Source organism: Ceratotherium simum, chromosome 22, assembly GCF_057802395.1.
Source record: "Ceratotherium simum simum isolate JZ-2026a chromosome 22, ASM5780239v1, whole genome shotgun sequence".
Classification (NCBI taxonomy): Eukaryota; Metazoa; Chordata; class Mammalia; order Perissodactyla; family Rhinocerotidae; genus Ceratotherium; species Ceratotherium simum.
In genome coordinates, this window is record NC_141921.1 from 33,336,065 (window position 1) to 33,352,630 (window position 16,566).

The 16,566-nt window shown below is 41.1% G+C and overlaps 1 protein-coding gene across 2 annotated transcripts in view; it reads right to left on the reverse strand.

Moving 5' to 3' along the window:
- Positions 1 to 1,821: 1,821 nt before the first annotated feature.
- KDM1A (lysine demethylase 1A) overlaps positions 1,822 to 16,566 on the reverse strand; it is a 57,674-nt gene continuing 42,929 nt past the window's right edge. For both annotated transcript variants that reach the window (XM_087446592.1, XM_004425701.3), the window contains 11 exons: positions 14,845 to 14,987; positions 14,391 to 14,481; positions 13,034 to 13,168; positions 12,215 to 12,288; positions 11,278 to 11,389; positions 8,183 to 8,315; positions 6,490 to 6,677; positions 5,966 to 6,080; positions 4,026 to 4,153; positions 3,199 to 3,345; positions 1,822 to 2,344 (listed from right to left, as the gene is read on the reverse strand). In XM_087446592.1, coding sequence (XP_087302718.1) covers positions 2,159 to 2,344; positions 3,199 to 3,345; positions 4,026 to 4,153; positions 5,966 to 6,080; positions 6,490 to 6,677; positions 8,183 to 8,315; positions 11,278 to 11,389; positions 12,215 to 12,288; positions 13,034 to 13,168; positions 14,391 to 14,481; positions 14,845 to 14,987 — 1,452 coding nt within the window. In that variant the 3' untranslated portion in view covers positions 1,822 to 2,158. The remainder of the gene's footprint in view (positions 2,345 to 3,198; positions 3,346 to 4,025; positions 4,154 to 5,965; positions 6,081 to 6,489; positions 6,678 to 8,182; positions 8,316 to 11,277; positions 11,390 to 12,214; positions 12,289 to 13,033; positions 13,169 to 14,390; positions 14,482 to 14,844; positions 14,988 to 16,566) is intronic.

Genomic DNA, 16,566 nt, shown 5'->3' on the forward strand with positions numbered 1-16,566 from the left:
GTCAGTGATGCCATTTGTGTTGATGTCATCTCTGCATACAACTGTTTTCTTCTGTGCATTCATGCAGCTGTATATTTCACTGCATTTTGTTTAAAACACTCAGCCAATTACTGATGCTGTAAGGACTGGAAACACAGCTGAGGCTTGGAAAAGGACATGCTGAGGGCCCACATAACTGAATTGGAGTTAGAATCATATAGTACCTATTTCATTGCTACAGTTTATTTTTAGGCTTGTCTGTTGTTTCACACACAAAAAACAATTGTCTGTCTCTCACGCTGCCTATGCTATTTATTTAAAAAACAAAAACTTGTTAAAAAGCACCAACCACTGGATCAGACACCCTAACCCCCCTGAGGTAACAGTATTAATGGCAGGGCTGGGATTCAACTATAGGTCACGCCCTGAAGTCCATATACTTCCCACTGCACGCTGTTCTCACCTCCACATCACAGTTTCACCCCTTGCCCTGATCCTGGTGTGCCAATTTTTCACACTGCTGTCACTCATTCCAAGACTAGAGAAGAAACCCTTTCCATCTTCCTCTTCCAATCAGACCCACAGTGTAATGTTCCTTAAATCTTACTAAGAGGAAAACCTCATTTAGACTAATCATAGGGAAGAATTGACTAACGAGTAAAATCGATTTCAAGAAGCAGATCACGTACATGCTAGTAACATAGTCTGTTAGGAGCCCTTGGGAAGGAACAGGTACTGTTCATTGTCAAAATGTTTTTACTTTATATGGCAAGAGGGACTTTGCAGATGTGATTAAGGATTTTGAGATGGGAGAGATGATATGGGTGAATCTTAAATGAAATCACAACTGTCCATATAAGAGGGAGACATAGGAAGATCTGACTACAGAACAAGAGAAGGTGATGATGGAAGCAAGACTGGAGTAACGTGCTTTGAAGATGGAGAAGGGGCCACAAGCCAAGGAATACAGCCACTAGAAGCTGAAAAAGGCTCTTTGCTCAGAGCCTGCAGCGGTAGTTTGTTACAGCACCACCAGGAAACTAATATACCAGCTAAGGTACCTAAATTCTTGATCTCCTCCTCATTTAACACTTCTGAAAACTTTTATACCAATACCTGGGAGAGAAATAGAAAGTTAGCACATACCCATGGAGGGAATCTAGGGACTAAAGCCAAGAATAGTCTACCAGAGACCCACCCAAATTTTGTGTCAAGTCTTGTGTTTTATCTTGAAAATTTAAAGTCTCCTAATAGCCACATGCTTGACTTGCAGGTTCCCATCTTTGGCACACGGTCGCCCGATAATCCCAGTGGGGAAGTCTAGCTCCACAGAGACCAGGAAGCCCACGGCTTCTATGGGAACCCCACCCCTGCAACCCTATCTTCTGACCTGACCTAACCATTTTCCTCCTTTATGTAAGCATCCCCCTTATTATTATTATTATTATTATTATTTTTTTTTTTTTTGTGAGATCAGCCCTGTGCTAACATCCGCCAATCCTCCTTTTTTTTTTTTTGCTGAGGAAGACGGCCCTGGGCTAACATCTGTGCCCATCTTCCTCCACTTTATATGGGACGCCGCCACAGCATGGCTTGCCAAGCAGTGCGTCGGTGCGTGCCCGGGATCCGAACCAGCGAACCCCGGGCCGCTGCAGCAGAGCGCGCGCACTCAACCGCTTGCGCCACCGGGCCGGCCCCAACATCCCCCGTATTTAAACATGCATAAAACTGGCATTTCCAAAGGAAATAACACTCTTGTCTTATTAGAGTTATTAGAGTTAACACAACTTATTAGAGTTAACACAACTCTAACCCTAAGGGGAAACAAAAGAAAGATAGGACTAATTTTATATGAAGTTTTATTCTCAAAGTATAAAAAAAACACCACACACCAAGAGACCAAGATGTTCTCTCACAGCACCTGCTTGCCTCAGTCTTTATGAAGAACACAGGCTTCCACACTAATGCCTCCCTAGCTCTAAGTCACTCAACGGAGGCACCCTCCTTTGTCAAAACCAGAGCAACCTCCTTGGCCACCTGACCTTCATGAGCTCCAGCAGCTGATCAGGAGCCCAGGTGCCGGGGCGAGTTTCTCAGTGGAATCTAGTATTGCTAGAAGAGCTTTCCTTACGCAGCAAAAGACATGCACATCGGCCTCTTCCCTTAGAATGCATCTGTCTCACATGCTTGGGGACTGCTGTGCAGGAACGCCTGGTGTGGCCTGGCGAGGCAGGGTGTACATGGCCCCCAAGAACTGGTCTGCAATCCTTCCTGCTTCTCGTAGCCCACTCAGCAGAGCACCATGGACCGTGGCTGGGTAGTTACGGATTGTATGTTCTCCAGCAAAGAAGAGTCGTGGAATTGGCTATTTCAGGAAAAAAATTAAGAGAAAATCAACAGGTTGCAAATATACCTTTATTCTTGTTGTGTTTGAACTGCCAAATTCTTGTTGGCCCTTGAAGGCTGATTCCCCCCACCCCATCACTAGTCCATCATTCTACCAAAAAAGGATCTCCCTTATCAGCATGCATTTTCCTAGAACTGATAGAAGTAGAAACAAGACAATAAAATTCAGCCCAGCCTTAGTTCTAGGGTGATGCTTACCTGCATCTATTCTTATTTATCAGTTTAACTCTGGGGATACCTAGTTCTAGAGCTTCCTTTGCCTCATGTAGTACCTACTGGGGGGGTTCCTGACTACTCTGAACCATAGAGAATATAGCATTTGTTCTTAGTCAGGAACACTTTTGCCTCTTAGCTCAGGGCAGACATGACCACAGGGTCCTAAGGAACCCTTACTACTCTCTGGAGCAGGGTCTGGCATTGTCTAGATAATGACCCAAGGTTATTCTCAGGGACATGCTCTGGAGGTCCCTAGTGAATTGAGACCCTGCAACGATCCTATAAGCCATTACAAAATGGGGTACAATTAAAAATGTTGTGGGTTTTGTTTTTTAGGGACAAAAATCTGAATAAGGAAAAAGTAATTGGTTTATACTCTGGACTCTTCCATTCTGAACACAGACTGCCTAGATTACAAAGCCAAAATGTGAGAAATCAGACACAAATAATACTGCTCCTCCCTCTCCCTCTGTTCTTCGTTATCCACAAGGCTTCAAGGACAGAACAACTAAAATGTAAAAAGATCAGTGGCATCATTTTTACCCTGAGATCCTGGCCTCTTCCCAAATAAGCCCAGGTAGTTTGCCAGTTGCTCACCTGAGGGGCACCTGGAATTGAGGGGCCGGGAGTGATTGGCTGAGCCATTAAATCATAGTCATTTCCAGATGATCCTGCAGCTACATAGGAATAGGAGCCCCGGGCCCAGGGATCAGCACGCCAGCGCGACACCACAGTTTCCTTGGGCTGAAGGAAAAACCACGAGCAGAAGTTATTTCTGGACACGAATGACAACCAGTCATCTCTGAAAGATGGAAAAGCTGCAGTGGGCGGGGATACACACGCGCGAGATAAAAAGGCAGCAGGCATGAGATGAGTCACTTAGCCAAGTGATGAATGCTGCTGCTGCAAAACAATGCGAAATGCCTTCAGCCTGCAAGGAATCTCCCGTGTTGCCTTCTTGTCTGTGAATCCAGAGATCTACCCAGGACTTGACCTTCATTCTTTTATAAATTCACATGAAGCATTAATACACTTCCTCTCAAAGGAATCCTAAGGTCTAAAAGTGTTTCAGTGGGCCTAAAGGATAGAAAAAAGTACTAAGAGATTCTTTTAAGACTTCCCTGAGGGAGTTTGGCCCCTTTGTCTAAAAGGGGTGGGGGGTATAATTCCACAAGCAGAGACAACGGACCAGACAAGCAGAGAAGTGCAGCAAACAGCCATCTCAATCCCCCAGCTCATGTACTGGGGGGCTTTTCTGAATCCCACACTTAGGGCATGAACACCAAACATGAGCGTTCATGTAAACCCAGCACACACTTCTTAATTCTCGCTGAAACTGTCCTGACCAAGAACCTATGCTGCAACTTAAGAGAAAACGTCAAACCCTGCATTAGATTCCCACTTGCCCCCACCCACTCACTCACCTGAGGCACTGCACTGCTACCAAAAATCCCTTTGAGAATGGCCAGGCATCGGCCAACAATCACATCATCACTTATGTTTTCCATGATGCCAGCAGCTTCTCCTGCCACTAGTGCCAATAGTATTGGAGCTAGGGAAACAGAAAGGACATTTCCAGGGTATTCCTACAGACTTTGCTCAAGAACTTCTTTATCAGGCCCACATTATACTTGGCGCTCTGAAATCTGATAACCAACAGACATGCACCACTCATGCTAAAGACAAGTTACGTTTCCGAAACAGCAACTTGAAATCTATCCCCAAAAGGGAGCCGGTAAACTATAGTGAGTGAGGTGTGACTCACGTATTTCACTGCTTATCACTTTGCAGAATACAGAAGTCCTAAAGATGTAATTTCAGACTTTGCTAACAAAAGAAAACTAACAAGTATCCCTCTATTTAGGCATAGAATTCTTAGCCCTAACCTCCTTAGATAGCTCCATGACAAGGGCTACATCCTTTTAGCTATCCTAGGCCCCTCCAAGCCCATCACTACCTTGACTCACCTGTTTGGTGAATATTTATGCAACAGGCTTATGTGATAGGCACAGTACTAGATGCTGGGGATATAAAAGCTAGGACTATATACTCCACAGATCAAGAGATAAATAATCACAAATACATATTTATGAACTGTGATGAAAGCTATGAAGAAAAACACAGGATACAGAGAAAAGGATACAGGGACTTAATTGAGATTTGAGGCAGTGGGGGTATGTGTGTCCTGGAGTCCTCTTTGAAATAGTGACATTTAGGTCAAGACCTGAAGGCTGGACGTAGAGTATGCCATGATGAGAAGAAAAGAGAAATAAAAGCACTCCAGCCCCAGGCCACAGGACATGCAGGCCCTGAAGGAGAAAACAGTATGGTGCATCGCAGGACTCCAAGAGAGCCGACAAGTGTGCCTGGAGCCCGGGGAGGGGGGATACCGGGGGTGGTGGGGATGCACAGTGAGGAAGCTGATAGTAGAAGCGAAGGGCTGGACTACACGAGCCTCTGTAACGGCCACAATAGTGGAAAGCTATCCAAAGAGAGAGGCAGGGATAGCAGTTAGTGACTACTGGCAACTGAACAGGTAAGAGGTGAGAGTGGCTTAGACTGGGTGGGGGCAACGGAAAAGAAGTCAACAGGTCTGAGAGAGAGAGTGAGGCTATCACTGACAGGGCTTGATGGCCTGGAGGGGGAAAGGGAAAGAGCACTCCACTGCTGTGGGAAAGCAATGTGCCCCGGGAACAAAGTGCCTCCCCTGTGGAGGTAGTGGCCTGGCCAAGTGAAGGATGTTTCAATATTAAGCAGTGAGGAGAGTGATGGGTAACTGATGCGTCTGCATTGTCAAGGCCATGCCTCTTCATACTGTTGCACGGTAGAATGTCTTACATTCTTTTTTTGGAATGAGGTAGGGTCTAAATATACACCCCTTTTTTTTTAGCTCTATATAGAATTAAGAGCAATCCAATTACAGAAGGAAGTAAAACAGGAGGTCGGAGTTTGATAAATACATTCTAAGAGAAGTAATCAAAGATTCGGGGCAAGTCAGACGCAGAAGTCGGAGAACGAGGAATACAAGCTTCCCCTTCCAGGAAGCTTGCCCGGGCCCGGCCCTCCTGGCTGGGCTGAGTCTTCCTTTTGTTGTCCTTTGCAGTGCCCTGGGCTTTCACTCTGTCACCCTCCTTACTGCCCTGTTCTGAGACTGCCTACCTCCTTACTGCATCCCCCACTAGGTTGTGAGCTCACTGAAGGCAGGGGTTTTTTTCCCCCCATATCCCCAGCACCTAGAAGGGATTTCAGAAATTGTTTCTTGAGTTAATGAAAAATCAAGACATATATTTGAGAAAAACCAGAATATTCCTAATTCTCTATTCCTATAAGGATATGAAAAAGATCAGAAGTAGAAAGCAGTTACCTTTATAGAGGTTCCAGAAGAGGAAGAGCTCACCCCTGCTGGCAGTGGTACTGCCAACATGCCCAAACAAATTGACACTTGGATCCCAGAACACACGGTCGAAACACAACACCACCTATTGTGAAAAAGGAGCAGAAGAGCTGGTGACAGTTCAGAAAAGAGGGCTTCAAGCACAGCTGTGCCTCAGCAGGAAGTACTTCTTCCTCAATCTTATTCAAGTTTCTTCTAATCTACTCTCAACACAAGCCTAGAAATCCCTATTATAAATGTATTACTTAGGACAACATTTAGAGCTCTCTTTTTTTAGGCTTGGGTTTGCAAAGTGACCCCGGAAGACTAAATCCTCATGGACACTTTATATATAATCAGGCAGTGAACTGAATGAACTGACAGGCATCACCCTGTTATCACAGAGATGAGAGTACAGCAAAATGTACAAAAATGCAAACCCCTCTTCTCTCTGAGCAGAGGGCAGTATGACTGGTATTTGTACAATGGGATGAGGGGTGCCTAGGCCAAGTTACCTTGTTAAGGTTGCCAAATCCCATCCTTTGGACTGCAGATGTTTTCCACTCAGGAAGAGGTGGCACAAACTGAACAGCTGGTGGCTGTTGCTTCAGCACACCCAAGGGAAGGGTACAGAGAACTGCATCACATTTATAAATAAAGGTTTGGCTTGTAGAGCGGGTATTCACAGCTATCACTTCACATCCTAGAGAGGTTGGAGGAAGAAGACTTGATTGGTGATAAGGATGGTACTGAAGTACTGAACATTTAGTGCACAGTAGAATGTACGTGCTATCTCAGTTAATTCTTACTACAAGTCTATGAAGTCGGTTCTATTCATTTTTTATAGAAGAAAACTGAGGCAGAGGTGAAGTAACTTGTTTAAGGCTACATAGGTGTCAAGATTCAAACACTAAGAGTCTACTTCCGAGACCCTGATCTTTATCACCATACTATCCTACCTTCCTGATACACTGGTGATCTTCTGGAGTAATAAAAGGACCTTATCATTTACCAAAGTTAAGTAAATTTAGACCAAAGTTAAAAGTAAAATGTCTGCTCTAATAGAATCAATACCTCTCAGAATGATACCAGAAGACTGTGGTGCAGATCTAAGGGATGCAGCCTAGAAGTGAGGAGCGTGCTATCCTTGAGAATGCACTGTGCTGCTTAGAGCTTGCCAAAATATGAATGAGCTCAGAGTTGACCACAGAAAAGGCACTGAAAAGAGGTTAATTTTTCTTAATTTGTGCTTTTTCTTCAATGAATGCCTATTGATATAATTTCAAAAAATACATATAAATAGCTCAAAATAAATTCTGAGAGCTCAGCACAAGCCCATTTTCTGTGGTCGCAGAACTAGGGAAAAGGACAGAAAAGCTATTCTAATGATTCTTCGTCTGCCTGCAAATGGCTCTTTACAGACTGCAGATCTCAACACTATCAGCTAGCAGCTGCCTCTGAAGGGAAAATTAAATGGAAAAAATGGTTGTAAAAAAAATATTTGTAGTGATCTCAGCAACTCTAGAAAAGGGGCAATGGAGGGCAAGATTGGTGGCCACATCTCCATTATTATGAGGGCCCTCAGAGATGGGGTGTCTAGCTATCATAAGGAGTTCAAGACTATCAATTCCAAAGGTGGCTGGACAACAGGTTCTCTGTACTGCACATTAAATGCACCCTGAAACCAGCAATAATAAGCACTGAGCCTACTGCCATAGGAACCACAGGACAATTCCACCTTTGAAGTCACTTATTAGCAGGACTGCTCCCAGAACTAGAAACCAGCCTGAGTAGTTAGCCCACCTGAATAGGAAAAGCGAGAATGGATCCAAAGACCAAAATGCAGATGGTGAAATATAATGAGTGGGTCCCATTGGAGAGGGGCCCAAATCCTGGTATTTAAGAATACACTTAGCAAAATTGGATCCAAACTCACTGGCTGTTATAATACCAAACTAATTCATGCACAAATTGGAAACTAAACTTGCTTCAATTTTCTGGTTTATACAATAATGAGATCAGAACGTCCAAAGGCCCTACAGGCTCAATCCTTTTGTAAACGCAAATTTTTTTATTTAGGAGTCCTAGTTTATAAGATATTCTATCAGGAAATGTACCTAATATTTTTTCTGTAGGTCAAACTCAACAAAAGATCAGTAGCGTGTTTCAGAGGAAGACATTTACCTTACCAGGAAAGCAGTAACATACCTGAAGCTGTGTAGCGAACCTGCCGAACTGCTGTATTCAGTTTAATGTCTAGGCCTTCTGCTAAAGCCACAGGCACACATGAGTAGCCATTCCTCACTGTAAGGTGGCTGCCAGTAAACTCAAAGTCATCATCCTAAAGAGGAGAGAAAAGGACATATTTTCACATTTTCCTCATCTATGCCATTATAAGTTCTATAAGATAGGTAACACTGAAAAACACCAGCCTGTGGAAACAGTCAATTTCTAAGGCAGAAATTAAAGAACAATCACTCAGTATTCAGCTACAGCTGCCCCAGGAAACTGAAGGGAAAAGAAAAAAATGCCAAAATGTCCCTAATGGCTATCTTTGGGTAGTGAGATTAGGGCAGTTTCTTTTTTCCCTAGATAGAGTTTTTATCATCACAGTCCTACACCACCAAGTCCAGACTATCCATGTGGGGTGGGAGAGGGAAGGAAGCTGATTCAGTAAATTCCCTTGATTAGATATCATAAAAGTTTGTTTGTTTGACTTTTGAATGCAATATCAATTTGGTAGGATATCTAATTCACCATCCTAATTACATTTTCTTTTACCTAAGAGCAAAATCAGTTTTTATTTCTTCAACTTACAGATTTTAAAGTTGAGGAAGACTTCCAAAATTAAAGTAGGTCAAATAGAAGAAGGCAATCTAGGATTATAAAGACTGGCCCAAGATATTCCATATAGTAAAGAATTCAAGATTTGGCTGGAACGGATTCCCAAAATGATCTCATTTCTTTGAATTTACTGAAAATCTTTCTATATAGAAAAACTTTTGAAGCCTAGTCAGTATGTCTAATTTCATGAAATTCCTGGGGAAAACATACCACAATTCTTAGGAATTAGATAAAAATACCAGGCTGGCAGCAAAACTCTCATTACTTAGTGACTGACTCACCTGCTCCCCATACGGATCAGTTCAAATCACCCACATCCAAAATTTAATAAGATTACAAATGGATACAAACTGAAACTGCAAATGATAAATCAGTGACTAGGAAGGGTCTAATTTACTATTCACATGAAAAATCATAGGCATTCTGCAAGATTTTTACCACTAACCAGTCCAATCCTCACTGTAATTCAAATACTCAAGAATACCAGGGTATTATCTAAAAATTAAGTCAAAATAATTTTACCAGGAAAATGTACAATGGAAATATGTAAGTAAAAATTTAACATTTACTTGTATACAAATTTGGCCAAAGTCTCAGATTTAGAGATTGGCCCATTCAACATGTAACAAGCCCCATGATTTCTCACCAGTTCAAAAGTGAATCACACTTAAAATATTTGAGAATAATTTAACAAAAGATGTGTAAGACCTGTACACCAAGAACTGTAAAATACTGCTGAGACAAATTGAAGAACACGTAAATAAATGGAGAGATATACCATGTTCAAGGATTAGAAGATTCAATATTGTTAAGATGACAATCACCCTAAATTGATCTAGACATTCAATGCAATCCCAATCAAAAATCCCAGAAGGTATTTTTTGTAGACATTGATAAGCTGATTCTAAAATTTTTGTAGAAATAGAGAAGACCCAAAATAGCCAAAACAATTTCAAAAAAGAACAAAGTTGGAAAACTTACACTATCTGATTTCAAGACGTCAGAAAGCCACAGTAACAAGACAGTGTGATAGTGGCATATAGACAGACAGACAAACAAACAGAAAGGATTACCATAAACAGACTCACACATGGTCAACTGATTTTCAACAAAGGTGCCAAGACATGAAGAAAAAGGATGGTGTTAGAGTAATTAATAAGATAAGCATATGGAAAAATATGAACCCTACGCTCACCTTTCACTATACACAAAAATTAACTCAAAATGGATCACAGACCTAACATAAGAGCTAAGACCATAAAACTTCAGGAAGAAAACAGGAGAAAATCTTTGCGACCTAGGTTTGGACAAAGATTTTTCAGGATACAAAAAGCACAAAGTCTAAAAGGAAAAGTTGATAAACAGGACTTCATAAAATTAAAAGCTTTTGCTCTTCAAAAGATACCATTTAGAAAATGAAAAGGCAAGCTGTAAACTGGAAGAAAATATTTGCAAAACATAAATCTGACAAAGGAATTATATCCAGAATTTCAAGAACAAAATGAACTCATATGAATGAATGAATTCAGTAAGAGGATAGACAACCATATTTTTTAAATGGGCAAAAGATCTGAACACACTTTTCACCAAAGAATTGACATATGAATGGCCAATAAGCACATGAAAAGATGTTTCATATTACCAGTCATCAGGGAAATGAAAATTAAAACCCCAATGAAATACTACTATACACCCATTAGAATGCCTAAAATTTTAAAAACTGGCAATACCAAGCATCGGTGAGGATGTGGAGCAACTGGAATTTGAGAACATTGTTGGTGGGAATGCAATTTGGAAAACAGTTTGGAAATCTCTTATAAAGTTAAAAATCTACTGCCTGTAAACCTAGCAATTTCACTCCTAGATATTTACCCAAGAGAAAGACATTACATTCACAGCAGATTCAGTCATTTATAGCCAAAAAATGGAAACAACCCAAATGTCCATCAATGTACCAGTGAATGGATGAACAAGCTGTGGCATATCCATACAACAGAATGCTACTAAACAACGAAAAGGAACAAACTACTGATATATGCAACAACGACGAATCTCAAAAACTTCTGCTAAGTGAAAGAAGTCACACACGAAAGGCTATATGCTGTCTGATTATATACTGTATGGTTCAATTTATATGTTAATTCTAGAAAAAGCAAAACTATAGTGACAGAAAGCAAATCAGTGGTTGTCTAGGGCCAGGAGCGGGAGGGCTGCAAAAGGGCAAGAGAGAACTTTCCAGCATGATGGAAATGTCCTATATCTTAATTGTGGTTGTGGTTCAAGACTATAGGAGTTTGGCAAAACATCAAACTGTTCACTTAAAATCGGTAAGTTTTATTGTACGTAAATTATGTCTCTTAATAAAGCTGTTTAAAAACACACATCAAACAAATTAACAATTTCTCTTAAGAGCCCTTTCAAAGACACACGCAACAAAATAAATGATAAAGGAATGTTACCTGATCCCAGTGTTTAAGAGAGAGCGTAGAAAGAGGTGTAGCATTAGCAAATTCAAGATTTGCAAAATGCCAATCAAGTATTTGTCTGTCTCTTGACGAGAGATATACATCACTGCAAAATGAGAACAAAGGGGCACAAGGTTATTAAAGGACATTACTACTATTCACAGTGGGCTGATGTGGATGACGTCAGTAACTGTGTGGGAACCTAAACCTGGGATTTTGCCTTATGTGAAGAAATTCTGAGTCAAAAAGTAAGATCTTATCTGTCTTCACCCCTTTATTCATGGTGCCTAGAGCAGTGCCAGGCTCACTACATAAAGCAAATTACAATTGGGCTTCATTTGTCGGGGGTGGGTGGGTGGATTCTTCATACTGTTATCTTGCATTATAAAAGCTTATTTGTTGTAAAAAAAATTTGTTTTACATTTTTAAAAAAGCATGGACTTACTAGCAAGAAAGGATAGCATCGCTGACTACAGAACAGAGTAGATACATGTGGAGGCCAGATGCAACGTGGAGCACAGTATCAGCACATAAAATATTCACTATCAAAAATCCAATGAAAATAAAGTGTAATGCTTTCCTGGTCCCCAGAATTATGGGAATTTAAAGCAATAGCACCTCTACACCACTCGAAGACAATCTTCATTGACTACGTTTTCATTCAAATATCAAATCTTATGGAGAAAGGCTATATTTTCAAAAACAATACATTAAGTATAAAGGACAATCTTACACATTAAAATATAAGAATAGAGGATTTAGGAACCTGACAAGTAGTCTTATCTACACAGGTATCTTCCATTCATTACACAATTTACAATCCATTCACTGAACATAAATAAAAGCCCATGGTGCTTTATAATTTTCTTTCTAAACCTAACAGAAAGAACAGTAAAAGCTGTCTTTCTCAACGATTGTGTGTGTTCCTTACCTTGGGGGATTGGCTTCCAATTCTTGAAGTTTTTCTTCCAGCTTTCCTTGTGTTTCAGCTAATTCATCATATTCCTGATAAAATAAAGAGAAATGGGTTGATCTTGATGGGTCAGAGACCCACCTCATTACTTATACCACAAAGTATAAGGCCTGGACCACATCCCTGTCCAGGTCATATCTACGAGTGTGCCCCAGCTTAAGGCTGAGTCAGGGCTCAGGGACAGTTGTTCTTGGTGACAAGTTACAATGTGACCCTGGAATTAAGATGGTGGTGGTGAAGGGGGGGCATGCAGGAGGAGGAAATAAAGGAAGAAATATACTAGTGTGGTACAAAGTAAGGATGACAAAGAATAGCAACTACCACATCCTGTGAGTTTACCATGTCCCTTGCAGGGGATAAGCACTTTAGATCCCCTACAAGTGAGGTAGTATTAACACCATGTCACAGATGAGGCGATTAAGGAGTCCAAAGTCACATGGCTAGGAAATACTAAGTTAGGGATTTCAACTAGACAGTATGACTCCAAATGACTCTCAAGTCCATGTTCATTATCCTTATTCTAAACTGTCAGGGAGAAACTATGACAGAGGGCTAAACTGAGATGTAAGTAAGCTAAAGGATGAGACTGTGAAAACAAGGTTAAGAATTCTGCAGAAAAAGCAGATCTTAAACCAAACTAACCCATTAAGTCCCCATGGCTCCTGTGTATCAAACCCTCTTCTTCCTACTATGGGGCTCTCTTTTCAAAGCTTCCCAGATCTATACTATTTCTTAGGACTCCAAGTAAAACCAACTGGGCATGTCTGTATACCACACCTTGCACAGAGCAGTCAGATCCCTGTGTTTGCTTTTCACTAAGAACTCAGCAGTGATATCTCTGGGTGGCTTGACTTCAGATGCTTCTTTGTATTGCTGATGAAGTTCCTTAATTTTCTCTTTCAAATTTACCATCTATGAGGGAAAAATACACATTTACCATTCCAGATAGCGAAGTATTTCATCTCTAAATCGTGCTTTGGCTCCTCCTCTAAACTGCTATTATACCAAAACAAGGTTACAATGTAAGGTCCTTGGAATTCTTAAATACCCATTCTACATTCGTGATATTTTAGAACAGAAAAAAACCTATATGGCTCAAGAAGGAGGAATCACATCACTATCAGATAAATAAGTTTGGCTCTGTCTTTCAAAACATGGGAGAACTAGGAGTGCCCCGTTAATAAAAATACATATAAATTGAAATTAAGTTAATTTCTAGGAAAAACAAACTACTACCAATTTAACTTAAACTTATTGATTTAGGAAACAAACTGTCATGATTTGTTTTTTAAATATGTAAAAGGTCAAATCATCACACAAAGAACCTTAAGGATCCATTCCTACTGTTATTTTTTTTAGGTTTCTGATAGTACTACACAGGACCAGGGTGACGGTTAAAGCTTGAGACTGGGGGTCCCAGAGCTATCCTGCCAATTGGCTATTATCCAGCCACTCTTCTCATTTCATCCATACCACAATGCATGAAGAAGGTGTGCCCGAGACCTCTTCGTTTGACAGGATGAAGAAATGAGGCACAGTGAGGCAAGAGTCCAGTCACAAGACACCATGGGGGCTGTCCCACTTCATGTTTTCTCCTTAAGCTGGTGTTATGTTTGCAGCTGGCAGGATGAGGAAAAATAAATGTTTCCCAGTCTGGAGCCGGGGCTCTGGAAGGGGCCTTCAATAGACATACCATTGGGGAATATCCCCATACTGGCTCCTCAAGTGAAATAACTATGGCAATGAATCATGGTCCTGCCTGCTGACGTGTTGTCTTCATCAGTGGGAACTTGACCCCAGCACAGCTGATCTCCCTCTCATCCTAGAATTCAGCAAAGGACACTGGGCCAGCTTTGCAATAGCCAAAGGGAACCTGACACAGGAAAGATCTACTTCCTCTGGCAATAATTTACCGATAATGCCATACTGAAAGACAGATGAAACAGTGATTTTTACTAGTCATCCTTTTCTTAAGAATAACGAGTCCCAGCTGTGCAGAGCTTCTCTCCCGTGTGTGTGTGTGTGGGGGGGACGGACGGACATGGGACAGGACACAGAAATGCTTTTAAGATTTCTAAATTAAAGCCCCCCCCCACTGATGCATTTCAGCTATGAAGAAAATATAGAATTTCACCTTATTAAGAAGTTCTTTCAATTCTTCCTGAGTTTTCACTATCTTCTTCCAATGTTCAATCTGCTCATCCTTGACGTGCTTTTCCTGTAACCTAAGAGAGACAATAAGTATGCTCTGGCCACATAGCCAGCTTTGCAGCACAAGACAGGTGCCCATCAAAAACATTCAACGGCATCCAGGCCCACTGAAATTTCTAACACTTTGGAACAAGAAAGTTGGCTGGTGGCAAATTATTTTCTAGGCTATGTTAAATATAGTTTAGTACCGTAAAAACTGAATTTTAGAATTGAGAGGGGCCTTAAGGATCACGAAATTATTTCAAACGGTTTTACTTTTGCATTTAACTATTTCACATAAAAATTAGCTCAAATAAGACTTGCTGAAAAACTTAAAACATAAATAGCAAATCTCTAAATGGAATTCACTATATAATAAGCAGGATCAAAGTACTTACTGAATGACAACTTCCAATGCCTGGCCAAGGGACACAGGCTTATTATTGAGGACATTGAAGTCTAGCTGATGGCTAAGGTAAGATGTAGCTTCTAGCAACCGGTTAAATTCTTGCTCTACCATTTCATCTTTCTCTTTAGGAACCTGAAAATCCGAAGTATAGCAGAATTGGTCCTTATAAGACTAAACATAACCATCCATGAAAACACAATGCTCTGCAGTTTAAAAGGTCAAAATCTCAAAGAGGAAACCTTTGAGGACAATGATTTGAACTTTGTTTTCTATGAAGTGGTCAATTCCATTAAATGAGATATGAAATGTTTTGGCCCTGATATTTTTCTATTCTCCCAGTTTTGCCCTCAGAGCTGGGATTCCATCCTATTAACAGCCACAGGACTCACACTGGCGCTAATTGAAGTTATGTGGAGCACAAGGTGCCCTGGAGCTGACATGCACTGAGATCAGCTGGGCTGACATGCAAACAACACGCTGGGAAAGTCCCAGAGAACAAAACTATGTCAACACACCTGAGGACCTTCTAGAATAAGGGCAGGATGGAAAAACAAGAAGCCCAAGGTATCTGCTTCCCCTTAAAGATGACAGAATTTCAGGTGGGAGTAGGGAAGAGAGAAGTGAAATTCATGGCTATTAAAAAGAACACAATGGCACCTTAATTCTTTTGCAGAGTAACAGTGTTTTATGGCACCAATTAAGTTCAGAGTTGAATGTCCAAAGCTCTTAGACTATGACTGATTGAGGTTCCAGGACTGGCTCACTCTTGTGGAGGAAAAGAACGGATCATCAAGCTGTAAGACCACGTTCCTAATCCCTGCTGTGTCCCTGCCTATTGATACCATTAGTTAGTTGACACAAATCCCTCTGCTACTGCTTAATTCAGCCCCAAAGTAAACCGTATCTGCAATTCTATCGCTGCATTCATGGCAGCAGCAGAGAGAAGGAAAAACCATGTCTAAGGCAAGCATTTCTTGCCATAATAAACTGAGCATCAATGGAAATGGGATTCAAAATAATGGAATTTTTTTGAATTCTACAGTTAAAATTAATAACAAGGAAACAAAACATTAGAATAAGTTCTAATAAACACTAAAGCCAAGGAGGAGTGATCTTTTATAATCAGAGGTAACTGACTGTGGACAAGATCATCACAGTTAAGACTCTACCTCTCGTTTGAAATTCCTTAGTGTTTGCCCTTCCCAATAAAATGGACAATTTCGAAGCACTAGCCTCTGCCCCTTCGCTGATGAGTGACACAAGTAACTCTGCGAGATGAGCCGTGCTGTGGCAAAAAGAATATGGTGAGAACTACAATCTGCACCAAAAAAAGGAAGGGAAAAGGACTGCAACTCTCCTTTGGAATTGGAAATAAGACAGACACCATATGTGATTCAATCAAAATCAGACTGTAGAGCATCACATTCTAAAAGGCCACACGCAGGAGAGATCAGGAAATCTTTATGAATTAGAGAGTCTTCCTTAGCTTAAGAAATATAAATCCCTGAGAATCTTCTGGTTTACGTTGAGAAATAAGGCAGAGAATCAGGCTTTGGATGTTTGGCGCCATTTATACCTCAGGGCGGTTCCTAGGACTTGGTGGATCAAACACATCTGACCTACCCATTCAACTCCACGGCCAAAGAACAGAGCTCCTGGTGACCTCCCTACCTGTTCTATTACCCAGCTCTCAGAGCTGATGGAAGAGACC